Source organism: Phasianus colchicus, chromosome Z, assembly GCF_987193195.1.
Source record: "Phasianus colchicus chromosome Z, bPhaCol1.hap1.1, whole genome shotgun sequence".
Taxonomy (NCBI): Eukaryota; Metazoa; Chordata; class Aves; order Galliformes; family Phasianidae; genus Phasianus; species Phasianus colchicus.
In genome coordinates, this window is record NC_143476.1 from 76,119,202 (window position 1) to 76,140,981 (window position 21,780).

Consider the following 21,780-nt stretch of genomic DNA (forward strand, 5'->3'; position numbering starts at 1 on the left):
TGTTATTTTGAAAAGTCAAAATTACTGAATTACTAGTCAACATTCCCACATGTACATGAAAATAAGGCTGTTTCACCTTTCTATGTTCTTAAATTCTAGCAGTGATTTCTTCCACCCTTGTTATGCTAAAGTCAATTTTAAATCATTGATTAATCTGCAGAGTGGTGCCTTTAATACAGAAGAACCAAAACTTAGTCAAATTTATAGAGCATTAAGATTAGTTGAACAATACAGTTATATAGAGCTTTCACCTGAAATAAGCATTTCATGATCGTTTGCTGAAATTTAACAGTTAATTAAAAATATCAAAATTCATAATGCTTGCTGCATGTCCAACCATTTAAATAATGACCAGTTACTAAAATACTTCTGTTACTCATTACTGAGTTGATGATGTTCTCATAGAAAGTTTGTTACTATAATTAAGTTCCCAAATGGTCAATGCTAATCTGTCTCTCTCAGCATTTTATTTCCTGCTTAATGCAGTAAAACATCATGAAAAGACTATTTATCACTTAGTAGGTATTTCCGGTTTCACTGGACAGCAGAAAAAGGAAAAGTTTATTTTGTGTTATTTCAGCTTTATTTCCTCCACTCAGAGTCAGGAAATACGAAAGAGGGAACATACTAAAACAAATCTTAGTTTCATTCTTCTAAAAAGATTAATTGTAAGCAATGAGAAAAAAAAAAAAATGGCTGACAGTATGGTGGGAAAAAATTTGCAAGAAAAGTAATTCATGCATCTTCTGCCTTTATTAATCATTTAAGTATTGTTTTAAAAAATGTTCCTATTTCTCTTTATGTGCAGGGATATTTTCCTCTCTCTCACTTGGTATTCAAAACGTAACTAAATCAATAAAATATCCCTTTAAAAAAGTAGTGAATTATCATTGTCTTAAATGTTTTTAATAGCATTTTGAGAATAAATATAATTGCTATTATTTTTTGACATAATGAGTAGGATGAGGACATCATAACATAGACTCTCAATTTACCTCCTATGCAATTAAGTAGTTCCAATGAGATTGCCTACTGCAATGTCTATCACATAACCTTCACTTCGTTCTGCTAACAGAGGAGTTTCTTCACAACAATACAGCTCAGAAAACTATCGTGATTTTTACAACGTATTCATTATACACTTGGTCCCTGAAGTTTTCTGAATCTGAGATGTGATCCACTCAACATTTTTAATTTAAAAAAATATATATTCTTTTCTATATTCCAATATAAGAAAATCTGAAAATGTGAAATGCTAAACAAAAGAAGTTGACATTTTCTTTTTGTCTTCTAGTATTTGCTACTAACTCCCCAAAGCCTCCTAATTCTGAGAGAGGTCAATTCAGAACCAGAAATAATAATAGTTTTTAAGAAGTAGAGTTAGAAAAATTAAAAGTAGCTAGGAGGGGTCAGACTGATTAGAAGTAAAAAGGAAAGACTCCACAGAGCAGGGAACGGGCCTGTAGATCTTGTTGACAAAGTATGTTTTGTATGCTAAATGGCATACATTCAATGGATAACTAGGTTAATAGAAGATAAAACCATAATTTACAAACCATACAGGAAGTGCATCTGGTTCAGAAAATGTAGATTAAAAGACTGGAAGAACACACGGGAGGAGCAGATATCTTTTCTCTCTGTATCAACTTGCATTTACTCTTGAAGATAAAACGCTATACTAAGACTTGATTTGATCCAGTAAGACTTACATTTTCTTCAACTTCCAACTTCAGTTTAGCTAGAAATCTAGATGTTCAGAAGTTTGATTTTATGTATACATTATCTGGACTATTTTCCTATGCAAACACACAACACAACCTCCTGTGGCTTCTACGTTCATCACAATATATCATGAGTGTACTGAATAAAAGTGTGCAGATTGCAAACCGAAAAGCAGAGTTAGCAGTGATCAGTGTTACACTGCCAACTAAGAAACCTAAGAACAAATTCACTTTAATGGCTTTCAAGTTTTGTTTCATTTTTTTCAGTATAATGTTGTAAAAAGTTGGCAAATTACAGTTCAGTAAAAAACTGAAATTGAGACTGTGAAAATGATGCTTTATAAGCACTACATAAGCAAATATACATATAACAGTATTTAGCTTGTATTATTCCAGATTCGCAATTTCTCTCTAAGTTGTATGCATTCTCACCTGGTTCAAGAAAACTGATGCTGGAAAAGTAAAAAGAGTACTGGCAGAAGCAGTGGAAAAACAAAAACTACAGTGATGTTGGAGAGAGAATCTTGAAAGCTACATGGAACGAGAAAAAAAAAAAAACAAAACACAAAAACCTGCACTTTTTTGAGCCATATGGTGCTTGGCTACATACATAGTCACAATCACTGAAGGTAAATTAAGATTTTGAATGATTCTATGATGTGTTAACAGAATGACTAAGAAGGCAAGTCAAAGTACAGATCAGAGACGCACAATATAAATGTTTATCAAAGGATAAAACTGAAGTTTAAGCTTCTATGTTCTCATTTTATAACAAATGAGGCACTGCTGAAGAACTGGGACAAGGACCGTCTCACTGCTGATTTGAACAGAGTATGAAAACTTGCTAGTGCACATGGTATTCATAGTTGAGTACAGTCTGTACCTATGCATGAAAGGTTAACACTCAGTCACCAAGACAACAAGCCAAATATTATTGTAATAGAGTACTGCAAACCTAGAGTAGTAGCTCATACTTGTCCAGTAGCCACTAATAAGTTTTTTCCTTCCTTCTGTTATACTTAACAGAAGTTTTAACCAGACTTTCAAGCTGTCTGCCTGGTTGTTGTGTTAAACTAGACAAAAATGCTTAAAATAGATTTTCCCGGTACTCGTCTGTGTCTATTGCCTGGACCTCAAGCCTCTGCAGACAAAGAACTGCAGAAGAAGAGACACCCACATTTTCTCAGAATAGTTGAAAGTAAACATAACCAGAATGGCAGCACAAACCTTAACACCTGGCTCTTGACTGCTGAAAAAAAACATCACCACAAATGACACCATGGAAACCGACCGAACCGAGAGAAGAGAGCATCTTCAGTTTAGATATTTTGTCTCTGTATGCTCTATAGCTAATAACAATCGCACCCTCTATAATCAGAGGTTATTCTTGGAAAGGACAAGTTTGTACATTACATTCAGCAGAGCTTACCAGGTTGGCTACACACACCACTTCTTACATCAGAATTTGGTCAGAATCACCCAGGAAGTCAAACACTTTGTGCTATGGCATTTTAAATGCCTTTATTAATTCCTCTGTAATTTGCTAGGAGAGATTTAAATAAAGCAAGTCTGAATGCAGCCATGGAAGAAAAAGCAGAAATGTCTTACAAAAGTATGCACAACTAGAAAATAGTGGGAAAGTCCAAAAAAGGAAAGCCTGTAAGAGAAGAACAGTCTGCATCCACCCTTGGCAGTAAAAGAGAAGTTTAAGATGAAAATTAAAATAACACTAAAATACTTTATGGACTTCTCTTGCGGGGAGGAGAAGAAAGAAAAAAGGAAAGAAAGAAAGAAAACAGAGAAAAAAAAGAAAATACTGCATGGTGTCTTGCAGTGATATTAGAATGGTATTTTAAATGATCTGTAGGCAATATAAGAGTGCAATGTGGAACAATGTGTTTGATAAAATTGTAATGAAGCCTAAGTGACATTAGGAAGGACGACCAAGCTTATAAAGCTAGGATGCATGACAATTAGCCAGGGGAGCAGGACTGGGAATATTGCCATGGCCTCCCACAAAAGCATAATATGAAAACTACAGAAAATAATATCATCCTTCACAATTAGACTGCCTCTGACTGGTAGAAAGGGAAGATTAGACATGTATTTGTTTGCAAAGATAAAAAAAAAAAGAAGTAGTAGTTGTAACATGAGGACTCTAGCATACAAAAGTAGATTATTTACAGGTGCACTGAAGGGCAGAATCTTCATTTGGCCCTTTACTTTATGTGTAATAATGTCACTGCAGCACTATACACAGCTTATGAAACAGAGATTCAGTCACTGACATCCCAAATGGAAGAAACTATGCCTGTGTGGTACAATCACCATCTGCGAGCTGGAAGGCCAATGTGCTTTGGCCTTAGTGTGAAGGCCAAAGAGGTTGTGGTAGAAGCCGGCACTGCATTCAGTTCTGGCTGACTAACTATCGTTGTATTTCAAATAAAGCTGTAGATTAGGAAAAAAAAGAATGGAGAAAAAGTTTAACTTCTGGAGATTTTTCAGTGGAGCTTAAATTGAGCTATTTATTTTTCAGGGCTACAAAGGAACCTTTGTTTAATTTTGCCTCCAGCTTTTTTCTTTAATCTTTAACCTTTGAAAAGCAAAAGACTTACTTTCTGGAGTAAGCCCATATTATTAAAAAAGACTTATCATTAAATGCAGATAAATATCCAAAAAGGACACAGAAATGCATGTTTGGAAATGGTTCCAGGTTCAGTAGCCACTTGCTTTTCAAAGCCAAATTTCAAACTCATTAAATAAAGCTTCCTCTGCCAGCTTTTGTACTGAATAACTTGTACTGGAAAATAGCTTTATAATGTGGTGTCAAGCCTGAAAATATAATGAATCAAAGCTTTGTAATGTGACTCCGAATGAGTAACTCAATGCAGTTAAAATTTCTGTACATACAATAGCAGAGACCAAGAATATCTGCTCCACTCAGCAGCCATCAGAATAAAACCATTTTGTCCAAAGCTTGGAACATTTAAAATCATGCCTCTCACTGGAACATTTCTTAGCATTTTGCAGTTTCTCACAGAAGGGAGAAAAAGTCTTAAAAATATGCAGATGCTTACAAAAAATGTGAGGTCAACTACTAGACATATACAGGCTTAGAAAATTCAGCAGCTTGCTGAAAGGCAAATAATTCCCAGAAAATGTTTGAGCTCATCTTCAGCAATGTTCAGGCCATCTTTTGGATATACTTAATGAATACTTATCAATGATCAAGAACCTAAAGTTCTAGCCATATTCCTCTTTGTTGTCAAAGACCATTTCTTCCCACCACATCTGCTTCTTAACATCTAACTACCTATCTACTGATTTTTTTTTTTAGATTGAATATAGTCATTTGCAATTAATTCAAGTTTCAGACAAAAGCATGGTTAAAAGGTTATTTTTTGGAATGAAAATCAGAAGTTTAAAAAAGAACAAAACGTTAATTTTGTGCAAAAAAGTTTACTGAATAAACAAGGATTTATTTCCTAAAATAAAAATCACTAAAACATGTTCCTCACAACACTCTCTGAAACTACTAACAATCTGTACGTTTTCTCCAATGCAAGATTTTTCTAGATTGATAGAAAGGATCAAATATGATGTTTCAATTAATTTTCTATGAGTTTCCTATGTGCCTATCGCTATCCTTACGCTGGATCTCAATTTTGCCAGCTGATGTCCTGCTGCCCGTAAATAAGCGTCTATGTAACCTTATTGAGACCAGCACAAGAAGTCAGGTACAGCTGTTGCTTCAGGAAACACATGCTAAAATCCTTAGCAAGCATTAAATCCTGAGTAATTTTTCACCTGACTTCATATTGTTAACTGGACTGCTAATAGGTTTATTTCCAGTACACTTTGTTTCTGTTATGCTAAATGAAAAACCCAAGTAGATTAAATAAGACTCTTACACTTTCTTCTATACAAGTATACAGCTTTTGAGTATGCAGAGCCTTATTATTATTATCATGCTAAATAATTTCTAAATATTCTTTCCAGATATCTAATGACATTAACTTCTGTAACATGTTTGGCAGGAGGAAGCAAACTCAATTTTTTTCAACTCAAACAAGGAGCTCCAATACCTCTTCTATCTTATGTAATAAAAAAAAATCACTTCAAGTAACAGATTCCCCGACATTATGCATATGACTCAGTCTGAAAACGTAGCAACTGGGACTGTGCAACAACTACTTCAAGACATGGTATGACCAACTTGACACAGGAGTACTCCCTTACCACTAATTATCAGCTAGTTTACATACATTTTTGAATCAGAGAAGTACTTTACAACACATCAGAATTGAAGCTCATATGAAAGACCCTAGATACGTTATCAGAAATTCTGAGGCAGAGGTGTTAATGTGTGTTCAATATGCTTATTCTCCACCCAAAAACGGTTTATTTTGATAGAGTGATGTCTTAGCTGCAACATGCTCAATATCTTTCATAATCCAGTGTACTAGTATACAGTTTACTGTATGATCAAGGAAGACAAAGCATTGAGTACGACTTACTGGTCAACAACAGAAAGTTGGAGTAAATTACTACCTGTTAATGTTCAAATGTCAAATGTCATTGTCCATATATCTAAACTTATGAATCCACCATCCAGGTGGGGACGTACACACTTCAGAGTTAATCTCAGATGTGTATAATAAAAGAAAAAAAAAAAACAACTTGCAAACTACAGTTAAGTGATAGAGAATACCTTTCCTTCTATTTCTGATAATAAGCCACCCATGATAATTTTCATTGGTATACCTAGAACATTCATTTTCTTCATTTGTATCATTTTCTAGCAGAGGGAACCACTATGCTGCTCCATTTTCCTATGTTATGACTGCTTAAAAATAATAATTCCATATTTCCCTGTTCAAAATATTTACTTTAGTGGAGACCTGAAAACTCTTAAGAGTCTTAGCAAAAGGACTTTCACATCATTTTTTTCAGACAAAGTTGCTGTATCAAGGGCAGCTAACTATAAGTTGCAGTAGCAAAATGAAAAACAAGTCGATTTTTAAAACCCTAAACTCCATTTAACACATGCACATGCTGATGCTATAGCAGCCTAATAGAGGAAACACTTTTACAAAGGTAAATATCCTAGTCATGTTCTTTTGTTCAAAACTTACTACTGCTCATTGGTGAAAGGGAAGAATTTTAAGAAATTATCCAAAAGCCATGGATTAATAATATTGAGTAGCAACATTGTGAAAACTTGATAATAAGTGTCTCATAAATCATTTCTGCTATTTTTAAAAATAAGACAGTCTAGTAGCATAAAATACATCACCACCTCTTTTGCTGTGCTGTTGGTGTAGGGATTTTATTAGCAAGCCAGCTGAAAGTGTCACAGAATTAATACTAGTTCCTTTTGCTGCAAATGTTCTTTTTTACTGATCAAGAAACGAATCAGGGAAATTTAGAGTTAGCCATTCAGAGATTTTAAGAGGAAGGTTTGTGTCCCTTCCAAAAGAATTAAAGCTGGACCCTAGAGGGAGGAAAACAAACTGCATCTAAAAGTCACGGTAAGAGAGAGCTTTCTACATGGCTTACTGGAGCTCATAACTTATGTTCCCTACCCACAACAAATGAAATAAATCTCATTTTAAGATATTTGCCCAGCTCTGTCCTGTTCAGAAGAAGGTATTCAGGCTCCACAGGAGCTCCATAGAGTACCTTTTATTCTTACTTTGAAACATCACCATCAACTTCATCCAAATACCATCAGAGCTTAACAGTGAGGAAATTTTATTTTCTTGTGTAAATGCCACTTATCCAGGGTAAATAGAAGTTTGCAAAGATAAAGTCAGATGCTATGGCTCTGGTGATATTTAAGAATGAATCTGTTTCTGAAGCCAACAAGAACTGTAAGGGTTGAAAAAAGACCCCCTACAAGGAAAAAGAACCTAGTGCCACCAACTTTGGTACCACAGTTTTCCTAGCACTTGTTCAAGTACTTGCTACCCCACCACAGATATATCATCTGCTGTTTTTTTTATTAAATTAGAATCATAAAATACCCCAAGCTGGATGGGACCCACAAGGCTCATCAAGTCCAACTCCTGGCTCCACATGGTATGACCCAAAATTCAAACCATATGTCTGAAAGTGTTGTACAAGTGCTCCTTGAACTCTGGCAGCTTGGGGCTGTGACCACTGGCCTGGTCATGAGTCTTTGGTCTACTGCTCTTTGGATACTACTGTTGCCTTCATCTACCACAGGCATTCCTAAACTGTCCCGAGATAAAGAGGATCAACTGTTAATGTCTCAGCTCAGAGTCTTGAGGGAGATCATTGTTTCTGAAGAAAAAACATTTAAAGATCAATAAGCCTCACATCTATTTGCAAACAAAATACTCAAACATTATTTTAAAGAAATCATTAGAGTTACTGGAAGGCAGTGAACTGACAGATAGACAGGCAAGTGTGCATTAAACCCCTATCAGGTACCTAATACAAGCATCTTCAAAGCATCAGCTTAGCCATGGTTTGAGAAACAATTCCTCCTACTATTGTAAAAAGTCACAGATGTGGCACAAATATACATTCTAAGTATTGTAGTCTTATAAACATGGCAACTCAAAATGCCACTAAAACAACAGCAGCAAGCACTCTGCTTCTATACAGAGCATAGGATACTGGACTGTTGCATCCAATATATTGCAGGCAGCTACATCATATCCCTCATATAACAATCTCTTTTAACAAGGTCCACATTAAAGAGACCTTTTGCTCTGATTATTCTGTCTGGAAGGTTATTCCATCTTCTTATGTTCCAGTAGTAGAAATTTTCTGCTCTCTGACATATATTTACTTCTTGCTTGTTCTTTTGTCAAAATAAGAGTGCTTAAGCTAGAGAACTAGGCAGTTTTAAAAGCGTTCTAGAAATAAAACTGAAAACATTTGATTTCAAAATATGTTTGTCTAAAGCTCTAAACATTTTTTCAGTAACAATTTCAATTGTGACTTTAAAAACTTTACAACCTATTTGGTCTAAATTACGTCTTCAAAGTTCAGAAAGGTTGGACTTATTGTTGTCGGTATATATTGTCAACATTTATTTTGTCATTTCTGAAATCTTAACAGGATTTTTGTGTCAAAATAAAAATACTACAGGATCATGCAAGAAGATCTGCATGAAACGTGGACAGCTTGCAATCGCTTAAGCAATCATAAATCTCTTTATCAAGAGGTTTGTACACTTGACTGGGCAACTAAATGACTGCCTATTATTATATTTGTAATAAATGATGTCTGAGATTTAAGTGAAAAAGCATAAAGTCTTGCAATTTGGACAACTTGACGTAACGGTCTGGTTAATAAAAAACAATGCTTCCATTGAAACATAAGTAGAAAAATTTAATAAAAACACCTGTCAATATAGTAACTTTTCTGACTTTTTCTAGCTGCTTCTTGTCAATACATTCATCCTCAGAAGCTCTGGAACGTTTATTTCAATCACATTTTTTTTTTTTTCATTAAAAATTGACTAACGACCATGCTGAATGCCTTTGTCTTTCACAAAACAAGAAATACTGCTTTTGTATTTGTCACACCACATGTGACATTTCTCTAGCCATCCTATCAGAAATTGTACTGACTACATAATGAAAGGATTAGCAAGTTCTCTTGAGCTCCCAGTACTACAGTTTCTAGTCCCAGGCTTAAGGCTCCTCTTCTTTGGATACAAGATTAACCATATTAGCTGGTGTCTTAGAATAGAAAAATTCAGTTGGAAGAAACTACAGATATTTCTAACATCCACTGCTGCTGTTTCAAGGATGAAGAATCATACTCAACACAGCATCTCATACTTTCTGTTATACTGTAACTTTTCATTCTTCCTCACTGCTCTGGAATTTGGGAACATTCCCTCAAGATGCAGCTGCCTTTTACCACCACTGCTTGCAGTACCAGCTGAGAGCGAAGACAGCTGCTGCTGCCCCAGGTTTGTCAGTTCTGTCTGACAGCTGATGCTCCCCCTGTAACAGGTATGGAAAAAAAAATAATCTGTTTAAGCTCCTCCCCTCTGCTACCCTATAGCAGTACAGCAATTTTGATTCAGGAGAGGAATAAATTATACAGGGATAAAATACTCATCTTTACAGAAGGGATGGAAGTGGTTTCATAGCAACTATCTGAGTTAGATAAATGACAAACAATGTAATCAATACATTTCTCATATGCACAAATCTGAACACTTATACCAGTATTAAATATTTGAAGTCACCAGGCTGAACACTCAATGAAAAAGATAATTATCTTCAGCAGAACCTGTTGCAGATTTCAAAACTTCAGAAGCCTTTGAAGGAAATGTTAGTGAGCAGTTGATAACCAACCATCAGACATCCTAAACGCAGCATTTGTTACCTAGCAACTCTAACTGAAATTTTGAGATCTGAAGATAAGGATCAAGCCTTTGTGGTAAAGTCACTGTTTCAGCTACAAAACACAACTATGAGCTAAGAGTCATTAGCTTTGTCTTGAAGACAGATTCATGGTTTGGGTTTGAAGGGATCTCAAGAATCATCAAGATAGTACATTCTTTGAGGATGCCACATTTTTACACATACAGCTACCTGCTGTAACACATTTCCAGTGTTTCGTTTCATTTCATTTTCAAGTTTTATCAGTAAAAAAACAGCTACAATCACTTGTGCTTAGAAAAGTAAGGATTTGTTATAAAGTTTTATGAGGAATTAACTGTCTTCAAAAGCAAGGTTTGTTTGACTGCCATGAGATATCTAAAATCTTTTTTTTTTTGAACACCAAACTCTATTCAGGACTATTTTCTGAATTGCGGAGACTCTGATTGCAATATGTTAAGCAGGTACAGTACCAGCTTAAATCAGTTTTCTTTCCTATTAAGATCAAAAACCTAAAGATCCTCCCCTACATGCCAAGAGATTCAGCACCTGAGTCAGTGTGGACCGTTTCTGCAGTATATGGAACAGTGCTTCCCAGAGATGTTTACAAAGGAGGGAGCACTTTTAGCCTATTCCAACAACTTATCAGAAAAGGATCTTAAGCTTCATACCTTCAGTTCTGTATTACTCCTTAACCCCTAGACTCTTTCCTCGCATTCTAGGCTTGTCTTTGAGTAGGAATTGCATTTTGGACCAGAGAAAAAAACTTCCATAAAGTCCGGTATGTACATTCCTGAAAAGGACTGGTTTCAAGCAATTAACATTCTCTAATGGAAAAACTACTTTGCCAGAGAATTCTTGATCATTTCTAATTTGACTTTGAGTAATTAATAAGGCAAATATGAAAGTAATTACATTAGCTATGAATATAGCATTTCACAAACAGAAGGCAATAAATTAGAGACTGCTGCAGGGAAGTCTGACAAAAGCTGGCAGTGTTTGAAAGTCCTGCTTCATGCTGCATTTCCCAGGAGACACTGATTATTTTCAAAAAACAACAATCAAGTATCGTTTCAGAGAACTTTTCATCACACTCCATTTTAGGTTAAAATATGACAATTTTTGACGAAAACTATACTACATTTCTAATAAAGACAAGTTCATAAGCTTACAGGGAATATGCACTAAACTTGGTGTTTTGGATCATGAAAGCATTTATTCACAAATCAAAATCAATGCTCTACATGAGTCAAGTATAAAAAATGTGGTAAGACTAAGTATGGTGCTTATTAAGCAGTTCTTAGGGCAACTGTCACAAGAAGCTACACAGCCAGTGTTTACTCTTTCCTCTACTGAAATAGCCCAGGCTTGACCCATGTCAGAGCCTGAATTAAGAACCGTAACAAAAACCACAAGATCCAAAAGGGTAGGCTTTTTCTTACTCTACGCTAGCAGTACAGTACATTTGCAAAATATTCTCCTACAATAAACTTGAACACAGTAGTCTCTACATCCAGGCTGCGGCCATTAAAGAGTACCAAAGACACAGCAAAATCAACTACTGCAACAACTTAATTTTTACTTTATTCCTTTTCATTTTTACTTCGTTCCTATTCATCTTTACTTTATCTTAAAGCAAACAGAAAAATCCTAAATCCCAACTGCACTGAAGCACTTATCCTAACATTTAACTTTTTAATAACTTGCAGGCATTTAACAGGAACTGAGATGGAACAGAACACCCACAGCTCTGTCATTCTCCACATTAGCACAATTTATGGCAGAAGAAATGTTAATAGTCATCAATCTGAGCCACCTCAACATAGCTCAGCATTTTAATACCTTCATTTCAAAGTAAAAATTTTAACTGTATCTTGAAAAAAGGAAACATAAAGGCGTCAGAAAGTGAGAAAAAAACAAAGTCTGAAGCTTTGCTGTATTTAAGAAGGAAGAAAGTAGATTTCTGAAGAAATTCCTTAATTTCTTTTTATTACAATTTGAAGGAATTCAAATTCTGAATTGTAACCAGGATCCCTATTTGCTGACCCTCTATAATTGCAGTTTCATGTCATTAAAACTACTTTCTTTGATGATCTGTAGAAGAAATAGACCACACACTGGACAAATACAGCTTCAAACAATAGAGTAAACATCTTTGGAAAATTTTTCTCCTGTAAAATAAGAAATGTGATCTGCCATAACAGAATAAAAGAACCCTAAAAAAAAACCAAATCAAACACATACACACAATTCCACTTATATTCCCACCTCATCTTTGTAAAACTTAGCATGTTTTCTGGATGAGTGATGCAGCATCCGGACAGCAATTAAAGAAGCTCAACTGATACGTAAGTCAGAGAAAGCAGCTATAATACACTTTCATAGACAAATGCAAACAAGTGTCAGCAGCTGAGAATATGAATTAAGAAATGTTTAAAGGGAAAGTTATTATGATCAGGGCTACTTAACATTTGCAAAAATGACATAAAATGATGAAAATTACCTCAGATTATTACATGTCCTTAAAAGCATCAATGAAGTTATATCACAAATTCAGCTGAAGAGCTACTTGGCTGTTGTTATGATGAGAGCAATGAGAGAATGGTCATAAGCTCACTTATAATCAGTTCTTAGCTTAAAGAGTGTGCAGTAGTGAACGCATAAGAAAGAAGACTTCCCTGGGCCAAATACTATAAAATGGGGTGTAATTTCAATAAATATTTGTATTTTATTTAACTTAATAACTAGCAGGATTATTTTGGTCTTTCTGTGGTGGCAACCTCATATTTTGCAACAGACTTTATACTGTAAGCAACGCCCTAAATTGATATTATAATAACTGGATGAAAATGCCAAAGATGACAGAATTAATAAACTGGAGTCTGATTTCAGTTAGTTTGCAAGAGATACTCAATGAAATAAATAAACAGATTTATTATCAAGACAATTTCATGATGTACTTTACAGCTTTCTTCCCAACAAATACAGTAAGTATTAAAAGATCTGCAATGTGTAATCATTTATTTTGAAAATCAAAAAACTGGAAGATAAAACAAGCTACTTGCTCAAAGACTTATCTCACAACACAATACAAAACCCAACCTTACAAACGACTGAAGTTAATAAATTATGGTATAAAAAAACTTACACATCGTGGGTTTTATTTCATTCACATCTAGTTCAAAAGAAAAGAGTTGAGTAAGTGCTAACAGGACGGGAAAATATATTTCCTCTGATTTGCAGATAACATGCATCTTCTGCATGTTATCTAGACACAGACCTTCAAGTGTTTGCCGAACAAAAATTTTTGTCAATATAGACTTTCCAGCTATTTAAAATACTTTTAATTTTAGAAGATACTAACATTCCTGGAATTGTGCCAGGTTAAGCATCTGCACGACTGAATATAGCCTACTTTCAAAACTAAACCATTAAGCTGTTTCCTGAAACAGGATGCAGTTGTCTACAGAGTGGATGCATATTTATTTTACTATAAAAATGCTTATAAAACAAGAAATCCCACCCTTCCATACTTTGGACAACTAGATTTGTACTTCTTTTAGAGAGCTAATGACATGATAGCAGTAGCTAGAAAAATAAAAAATATTTATAACTTCCAAATTCTGTGTAGAATTGTTATCTTAATTACAAAAAAACAAAAAAAACAAAAAAACCCAACAAAACACTAACACTATGGTGTTTTTTTTTTTTTTTTAACCAGATGCTTGCCTTTCCTCTTTTATGCATTTGTGTACACTACCATAACATAGAAGGTAAACACAGACTTAAAAAAAACTGCCATTGTAATTTTCTTACAAAAGTATACACTAAAAATTTTCCACAATTTTCTTTTTAAGAATGGAATAACAGTCTTAAATTTGGTCTGAAAAAATACCAAACTACTCCATAGCTTGTCTTTTCCCGTTTGACGGCTTTCAACTCAGTACAACTTCCTATCAACAAGTGAAGGCTGGTGTTTCAGTTTATGTGACTTAGCAATACTTAATATAAAATTCACAGAGCTGGCACAGGTCAGCACTGAGAGCACTGTTACTTTCTTTTCCTATTTATTCCAGCAGAAAACTTTCAGGTTTTTGTTATTTGTTCTGCGGTTTTTCCAAATGAAATTTATTTTTAGGCAGTCTCCAGTTCCCTCCTCCACTGCCACATTTAAACAAGGAATGTTATTTACACCCACCACCTTCATCACCACACACTGCTTTAAACTAAACAAACAATATTCTAGGGTCAATTTCACATGCCTATGCACATCAGCATCTGAAAGCAGCTTGTGCTTCTTCACCCTAAGATCTCATTGTTCAAGTGAAGAAATAAAACTTATTGTGGCTTTCACTAAACAAATAAAATAATTTTATGTCATTGTCTTAAGCTAAAATTCTATTTATAAGTCTCTGATTTTTATCTTCACATTGTAATGCATGCGTTTTTAAACAGGTAACAGATTATGAAATTATTTCTATTGTTTGTTGTAAAAAAATTCCTAATAAAAACTAGGGACCTGGCTTTATAAACCTTACTCATATATTCACATGGCTGCTTAGAACTGGGTACTAGTTTCAGTGCCAATTCATCAGAACACAGTCAGTGACAACTATCCCGTCTACCTCCTCCCGCATCCCCTCAAACAATTTCCCAAAGAGTGCTTGGAAAGACAACTGAAACAGATACACTGAGCTTTACAATCTGTCAGGCATCTACTGTCACATTAAAGAGAAAACTGTTACTCGAATGAGTCAAGTTTCTGAAAGATTGCTTCAAACATTTCACAGAAAGCCTCAAATAGATGATCCCATTTCTCAACCTTTCTTTTTAAGATATGGTAAACGAGTTCCTAAGAAGACCACGTATAGTTTGGCTGTCTTACATGATAGATTTTCTATTGGTAATACTGTTTTCAAACATTTGAGTTAAAATAAAGAGTCTGACACAGTTTTCTGCTTCATGGTTTATTATCTTTTCATACACATTCCAAAAAGAATAAGCTGACAGTTTGCCTTAACATGAAGAACAAGCATCTTTGGGGTCTGATATCTGTTTCTGGTACTGCTGGAGATCCAGGGTGTAACTTGCAAAACCAGTCAGCCCTAGATCTCAGCATTCCAATCATCTTCACCATGGAATAGACATGTGATGAGAAGAAACACATAGTATAAGAAATACTATGAAAAACTTAAGTTACATATCATGGTACATCTGCACATCGTATTTAGGGATGACTTTTAGTGTCATTTTGATGTCAGTTGGAAGGGATACTGTGAAATGAAGGCGCTGTTGTCAATCCTCTTCAGAGCTAGACTCATCCTCCTGGTCAGAGAGCTCAGCAACAGGGAAGCGCAGAATAGCTGCTACCCCTGTCAGCTGGCCAAGCTGCTCCCCAGACACATGAAGGCTGGAGAAAATTCGCACTGTGCCCATGTTCTCCCGTACACTATCTACCAATTTAACATACCGGGCACGTGTAGCCACATCCTGGTGCCGGAAGAGCTCATCACTGATCAACAAAGTATCAATGGCCATGGCTTCATTGGCCTTTTCCACATGTTTTAGGCCATAAAAAGCCCGGTCAGGCTCATGCTGCAACATTTTATAGAAGTCATCTAAAGCTTTGACCTCACCAGCAGCCTTAGTGTCAGAGAGACGGCTAGTTACAGCTGGGTCACAAAGTGCCTCCTTCAGTGCATACTTATGTCCTGATGATGAATGCACCTGGAGTAAACAAAATCAGAGATTCTTTCTTTAATACAACATACAATTCTCTTGATCAGCCAATCACAAATAGCTTCCACAATACATACTGATCTTGATAATAATCAACTTGCCTCTTCCTTGAAATCTACAACTCTTTTCTTAACTCTTTTCTTCTCCTACAATGCAAAGCTTAACCTAAATCCACAAACTGTATTTTAAGCATATATAAAAAATGATTCTCTTCTTCAGAAACTTCCCTGAATAAGCAAGCTGTTATTAACGGCACCTAAAGCAGGACATCTCAAAATACTGAGAAAACTTAACCCTCTTTATTTTAAAACATATAAGAAGAAGATGACCTCTTAAGATTGAAGACATCCAGCACAAAAGCATTAAGTCCAGCGTAACTGCATATTTCTATGCTTGCTTTCACACATTATCATCATCTTCCTGTATGTGCAAGAGCAGATTTCTTAATGTAATTTAAGACTACCAAACTTTATGACCATTAAGAATAGGACCCTTCCCATTCTGAAAGTACAGATTAGGCCTGAAACAATTCTAAAGTGATAAAAGAATTTTATCAATTATATATATATTATTGATATATTTATATATATATACATTATATATATAATTATATTTTTTCAATCTGACTTTGCCTATTTCAGTGAAAGGCAAAAACGAACAAGCAAAGAAAAAAAAAACCAACAAAAAACCCCAACCAACTACTAAAATCAAAAATAGGAAGTAATGTTATGGTCCATACAATCTATACTTAACAGCAACATTAACGAACCCATACCACTTCCCTTCCTCTTTTAAAACCTTAAGAAAAATGCAACTACATTTACATGTTATACAGCATGGCTGATTAATACTACAGTTAAACTGATTTCAATTTGTATTTCACTTTTAATTGTGCATTAGGTATTATTTAATATATAGATAAATATTAAGTATTTAAAGCCAATATTTCTTCTACTTCATGCTAAGTTACCCTAGGAAAAAAACACTGATTACAGAATCACGGAATCACCAAGGTTGGAAATGACCTACAAGATCATCCAGTCCAACCATCCAACAACCACCATTAGTTCTCACTAAACCATGTTCCTCAACCCAGTGCCTAAATGTTCGTTGAACATCTCCAGGGTCAGTGACTCCAACACCTCCCTGGGCAGCCCATTCCACTGCCTGATCACTCTTTCAGAGAACTGGTATTTCCTAACGTCCAGCCTGAATTTCCCCTGGTGCAGCTTGAAGCCATTCCTTCTAGTCCTATCACCAGTTACACAAGAGGAAAGGCAAACCCCCAGCTCACTACAACCCCCCTTCAGGTAGTTACAGAGGGCAATAAGGTCTCCCCTGAGCCTCCTCTTCTCCAGACTGAACAATCCCAGCTCCTTCAGCCGCTCCTCATAAGGCCTGTGCTCCAGACCCCTCACCAGCTTTGTTGCCCTTCTTTGAACCCACTCCAAGGCCTCAATGTCTTTCTTGCAGGGAGGGGCCCAAAACTGGACACTACTGTTTCTGGGTTTCTGTGTGTGATTCTGTGTGAAGTTACCCAAGGAAAGAAAAATCCCTGAATGTTGCCTAACTACTTTGTAAATTGAGAGGCATGAGAATATGCTTTTGTATACAGCATCCCTTATGATGCTGTGGGAGTCATTTTCTCCAATAAGGGTATTATTTCCCCATCCTCCCTGCATTTCTTTTCTGTTAACACAGATGACAGCTCTTAATCCACTTCTTAAACTTTTTAAAGACAACGTATCTACTTACCTGTAAAAATTTGGATCTGTTCTCCAGTAAAAGTTTGTTGTCAGTCTTGACTGCCTGCTGGAACATGTAATCACAGAACTGCTCTCGAACGAAGCCTGGGCTGGCCACCAGGACACACTTCACCACTTCAAAGTTGATGTGCCGCTGTATGGCCTGCACCACCTGTTCGTAAAACCTCTCTAGGGCCCGGTCGTGTTGGCTGCAGTTTCCTTTCCGTTTGCGGGGGATGTTCACTTCCACCTTGGCACGAGTGAGGGTCATGCTGGGGGTAACCAGGCAGACGTGAGCCAAGCCTTCCTGCATGACCACGGCTGCCACATCCGCGCTCCACGCCGGATCGCAGGCTTGCTCGATGCGCTCCAACACCACGCTGTCCCACTGCTTCTTTGCCAGCGTGAACTGCCGGTTAGGCTCCAGCTCGATGGTGTGGTAGGCCCCCATCTTGACATACTCATTCTCCTGGATGTTGGTGCCTTTGACCCGCAGCTGACAGGCCTGCGAGTCGAAGTCGATGGTCTCCACGCAGAGGGTGAGGGTGGTGCGGATGCGGTTGCTGCCCACGCTGCCCGTGGACGACTCGGTCTGCACTTTGCGGATGGTGGAGGCCCGCAGGCTGTCACCCACCTGCAGCAGATTGTAGGTGTGCCACATGTCCTCGGGCTCCTCGGGGATCAGCGTCACCTGCCCCGCATTATCCTTCTCCAGGTCCTTCCTCACCAGCTTCATCCTGCCGGCGCCGTCCCCGCCTTCTCTTCAGCCGCGGCGGCAGGCCTAGCGGCGGGGGCCGAGCGGGACGTACTCGCTACTGACCGGTCAGCCAGGGGCCTATCCCCGACCGCCGACGGAACGCGGCCCCGCGGCGAAACCCGGACTCCACGCAGCAGCGGCGACCGGCTCCTCCAGGCCGCCCAGCCACCACCTCGCCTCACACCGTGCGCATGCGTGGCGTCTGCCACCACCCTCCCCAAGCGCATGCGCCCAAGCCGTCCTAGAGGGAGCCTGCAGAACGCGCGCGGCCGGCGGCTCTTTTGCGTGGCACGCACGCGCAACTCTTCCACACGCCGCCAACTCAACCATTCGGAGCTGGCGCATGCGCAACGCCGCCCGCGCTCACCCGCTCCCGTCAGGAGAGGTGGGGGCGGCTCCCGCCCAGACCGCAAGCGCTCCGGTTTCTGTCAGGAAGTCTGAGGCGGGAATAGGGCAGTGCTGCGCTGCTCCGTGCTGTGAGGCGGAGGGGAACGACAACTAAGTAGTTCTGCAGGCATGTACGTGTGGAAAGTCATGGGTACAGATAAAGGAGGTGAGAAAAGTACAGCTAAATAGCTGATTTCCTTGCTGTGATAAGAGGACGCTTCTGATACTTCAGAATCACATCGAACGGGCAATGGTATCTAACGTCTGCTGAGGCACAAAAGAGCTAGAGAGATCACATTTACAGACCGCAATGAAGACCAGTTCGAAGTAACACTAAAACCTGAACTGCTAGTTTGACTTTACTCTTAGAAAGAGCTTAAGGGTTTTGGTTGAACTGACACTATCTTTCTTTGTCCGTCCTACCTTCAGTTATGCTCAAACATGTTCAAAAACTTGAGCTCCTTGCTGAGTCTTCTGGTGGCTGCAGTAAGAATGAGACAGCTCTGAGAACCATAGTTTATAAAAAGCTTGATGTTTTGATGTTGACAACTCAATCTGCAGCCTAGACAAGTTTAACAAAGCAGAAATGATATAAAAAAATGTTGATACTGTTGTGCAAATTCTGCTAATTTCAAAATAGTGCTGAACGCTGTTTTCAGAAGGAGTGTTGCAAATTTATTAAGAATGAGGGAAAACTGAGAAGAATGGAGACTAAAAGGATGTTTTTGTATGGAAAAAAAAAAAGATTGGAAAGTGAAAATATTTGATAAGAGAGAATTTATGTTTCTTTCTAAGTGTATCAGGGCAACTGCAGCAGATAAAGTAAGTTCTGAATGTCTATACCTTAGCCGTATCTGAAAAGCAAGAGATATCCTCTTAACAGTTCTAAATTTGCTGCCTCCCTCCTGGTTAAGAGGAACTTTCTGGTTTCCTTTAGTTTCTTAAGAAAATGTTCCTAACAAGGAAAATAATTGGACTGCAGGATTTAATGAGATACAAGATTAGAGTTAGCAAAAATCATATCTCCCATTATGTTGTTACTCCTGTAAATCGTAGGAATTTCTCTAAAGTATCTGGCACTGGCCACTGATTAGAACAGGACACTGAACTCATATCTGGCCCAGGGACATGCATTCAGTGTTCCTAATCTTGATACTGATGTAAAAACAACTTTATCAGATATTACATAACAGGATTTATTTATGAGACTTCAGACTCTCTTCCTATGAGTACACATTCTAACTGTTAGCATGAGTACTTTCACAGAAGGAAACTGGACCACCCAAGGGAATAAAACATAAGCATACACATAACTATTTATTTAATTTGGGCTTGTACATACTCATAATTTGTATTAACATTTTGTGGTTTAGGTGGAGACTGCATTTAGCTTCTCAGGAATTCCTTTCATTTGTCTATGCAAATGCTATACTTATGGTGAGTTTTCTTTACATTCTTTGCAGTTAGGAAATTGCAAGGGTAGACCTCACACTATTTTGTCAATAAAAATATATATAGCGTATATTCGCATTCCACATTGGTATTTATTTTTCTTCCTTTACTGCCTTGCTTTTACAAAATTTTTTCCACTTGTTGGTTCTAGTTTAATTTTAATGAGCAGCCTTACATCCTTAGAGATGCTACACATTTCAGAGAGTTTGCAAGTTGGAACTTAGTACCTGAAAAAATAAGTGTTCAGCTCATGGAAGCAGGTGACTTATTTTATGCAGCACAAATGCTGTATAAAAGTAACAACCATACCAACAAACACTCAATAAAGTTACCTCTCAACATATTAATTTGTTGCTGTAGAGGCATTTTGAGATGTGCTTAAATACTTTCTCAAATAAATAATGAGATTTTATACAGTTGGGAACAATGTTCCACAAGTATTTAGTAGCAACTGTAAACTTAAATGGCGTTATCTAAAATTAGCAAGCCCATTGTCACTTATAAAGGAAAACATTTATTAGATGAATATGCTCTGCCTACTCTGGTGAAAAGTAATTACTGAATATTCTTATTTGTTTGAATATTAGAGAAAAAGCAGCAGAAGAAAGACATCGACTCCAAAAGTTTAAGCACATACAACTAAGTCCATAAGTGCATACTAATTTTGTTCATGTTACAGAGAGCTATGAAGTTAACCTCCGCAGAGTCAAGTTTTAAATTTTATGGTGTGTTCCAGTCTTGTTGAAAAACTAAGCTAAGATGTCGTATCTGAGTTCTTTCTGTTTATCACTTAAAAAAGTACTAACATATAGTAATTGCAGCAATTTATCATCCATTTTAACTGCCTTTCTGAGTGCAATGCAAAACAAGAATGGTGGCAAGCAAATACTTATAGGAGTATTATAAGGCACTGAACACATTTAAGACACACAATCCTTTATCTTCAAGTTTTGATCATCTACCTTATGAAGACGTGATGTATTAGTCAGACAGGTGTTGTTCCTATGACACCTAACCTGATCCACCACCTGCCACCACCACTTCTGTTATAGGTAGAATCATGCAAAAAACATTAAAGTTCTGGACAAAAAGAACTAGTGAGAAAGATTATCAAATACAGGGAGAACTCTGCTGAGAGATTTAAGGATGTTGTAAGAGCAAATGAAGATGAAAGTAGAGAGTAAAATTGGTAAAAAATCAGTTTTCATTCTTTTTCCCCATCCCAAGTCCTGCTTGTGCAGTTTCAGGACTCCTTCCTTTTCTGTGGAAATGTAGTTCTACAGCTATTTCTTTTTGATTACTGGTCTTTTGTATTATAAAGACAAGTATAGTACTCTTATTTAATACCAACAACATGATTATCACCAGTGAGGAGAGAAAAAATTCCAGAAAGTAGCAGGATAAGGATAAGAATATAACTGAAGAATTATCAAAAATAATGGAACTCCTTTGGCTAGGTTTCTTCCTTCATCATATTTTAATGAGAGCCTGTGGAAATTGCAGCAGATCCCTACTGAAACCACATACACTGAAGCCAGGTGAAAAAAACCTTAACCAACCCTGGCAAGTGTTAATCCAACATTATAAAAACTTGAAGGAGATAATGG

General features: G+C 37.0%; 2 protein-coding genes across 2 annotated transcripts in view; both read right to left on the minus strand.

The window, feature by feature from the left end:
- Positions 1-21,780, minus strand: part of ITGA1 (integrin subunit alpha 1) — a 74,470-nt gene that overhangs the window by 48,560 nt on the left and 4,130 nt on the right. The gene's annotated exons all lie outside the window — the stretch shown is intronic.
- PELO (pelota mRNA surveillance and ribosome rescue factor) lies at positions 15,045-20,029 on the minus strand. The gene is made up of 2 exons (XM_031609449.2): positions 17,588-20,029; positions 15,045-15,820 (listed from the first exon to the last, which is right to left on the minus strand). Exons 1-2 carry the CDS (start codon positions 18,311-18,313, stop codon positions 15,389-15,391), a joined length of 1,158 nt encoding a protein of 385 aa, XP_031465309.1. The 5' UTR covers positions 18,314-20,029; the 3' UTR covers positions 15,045-15,388.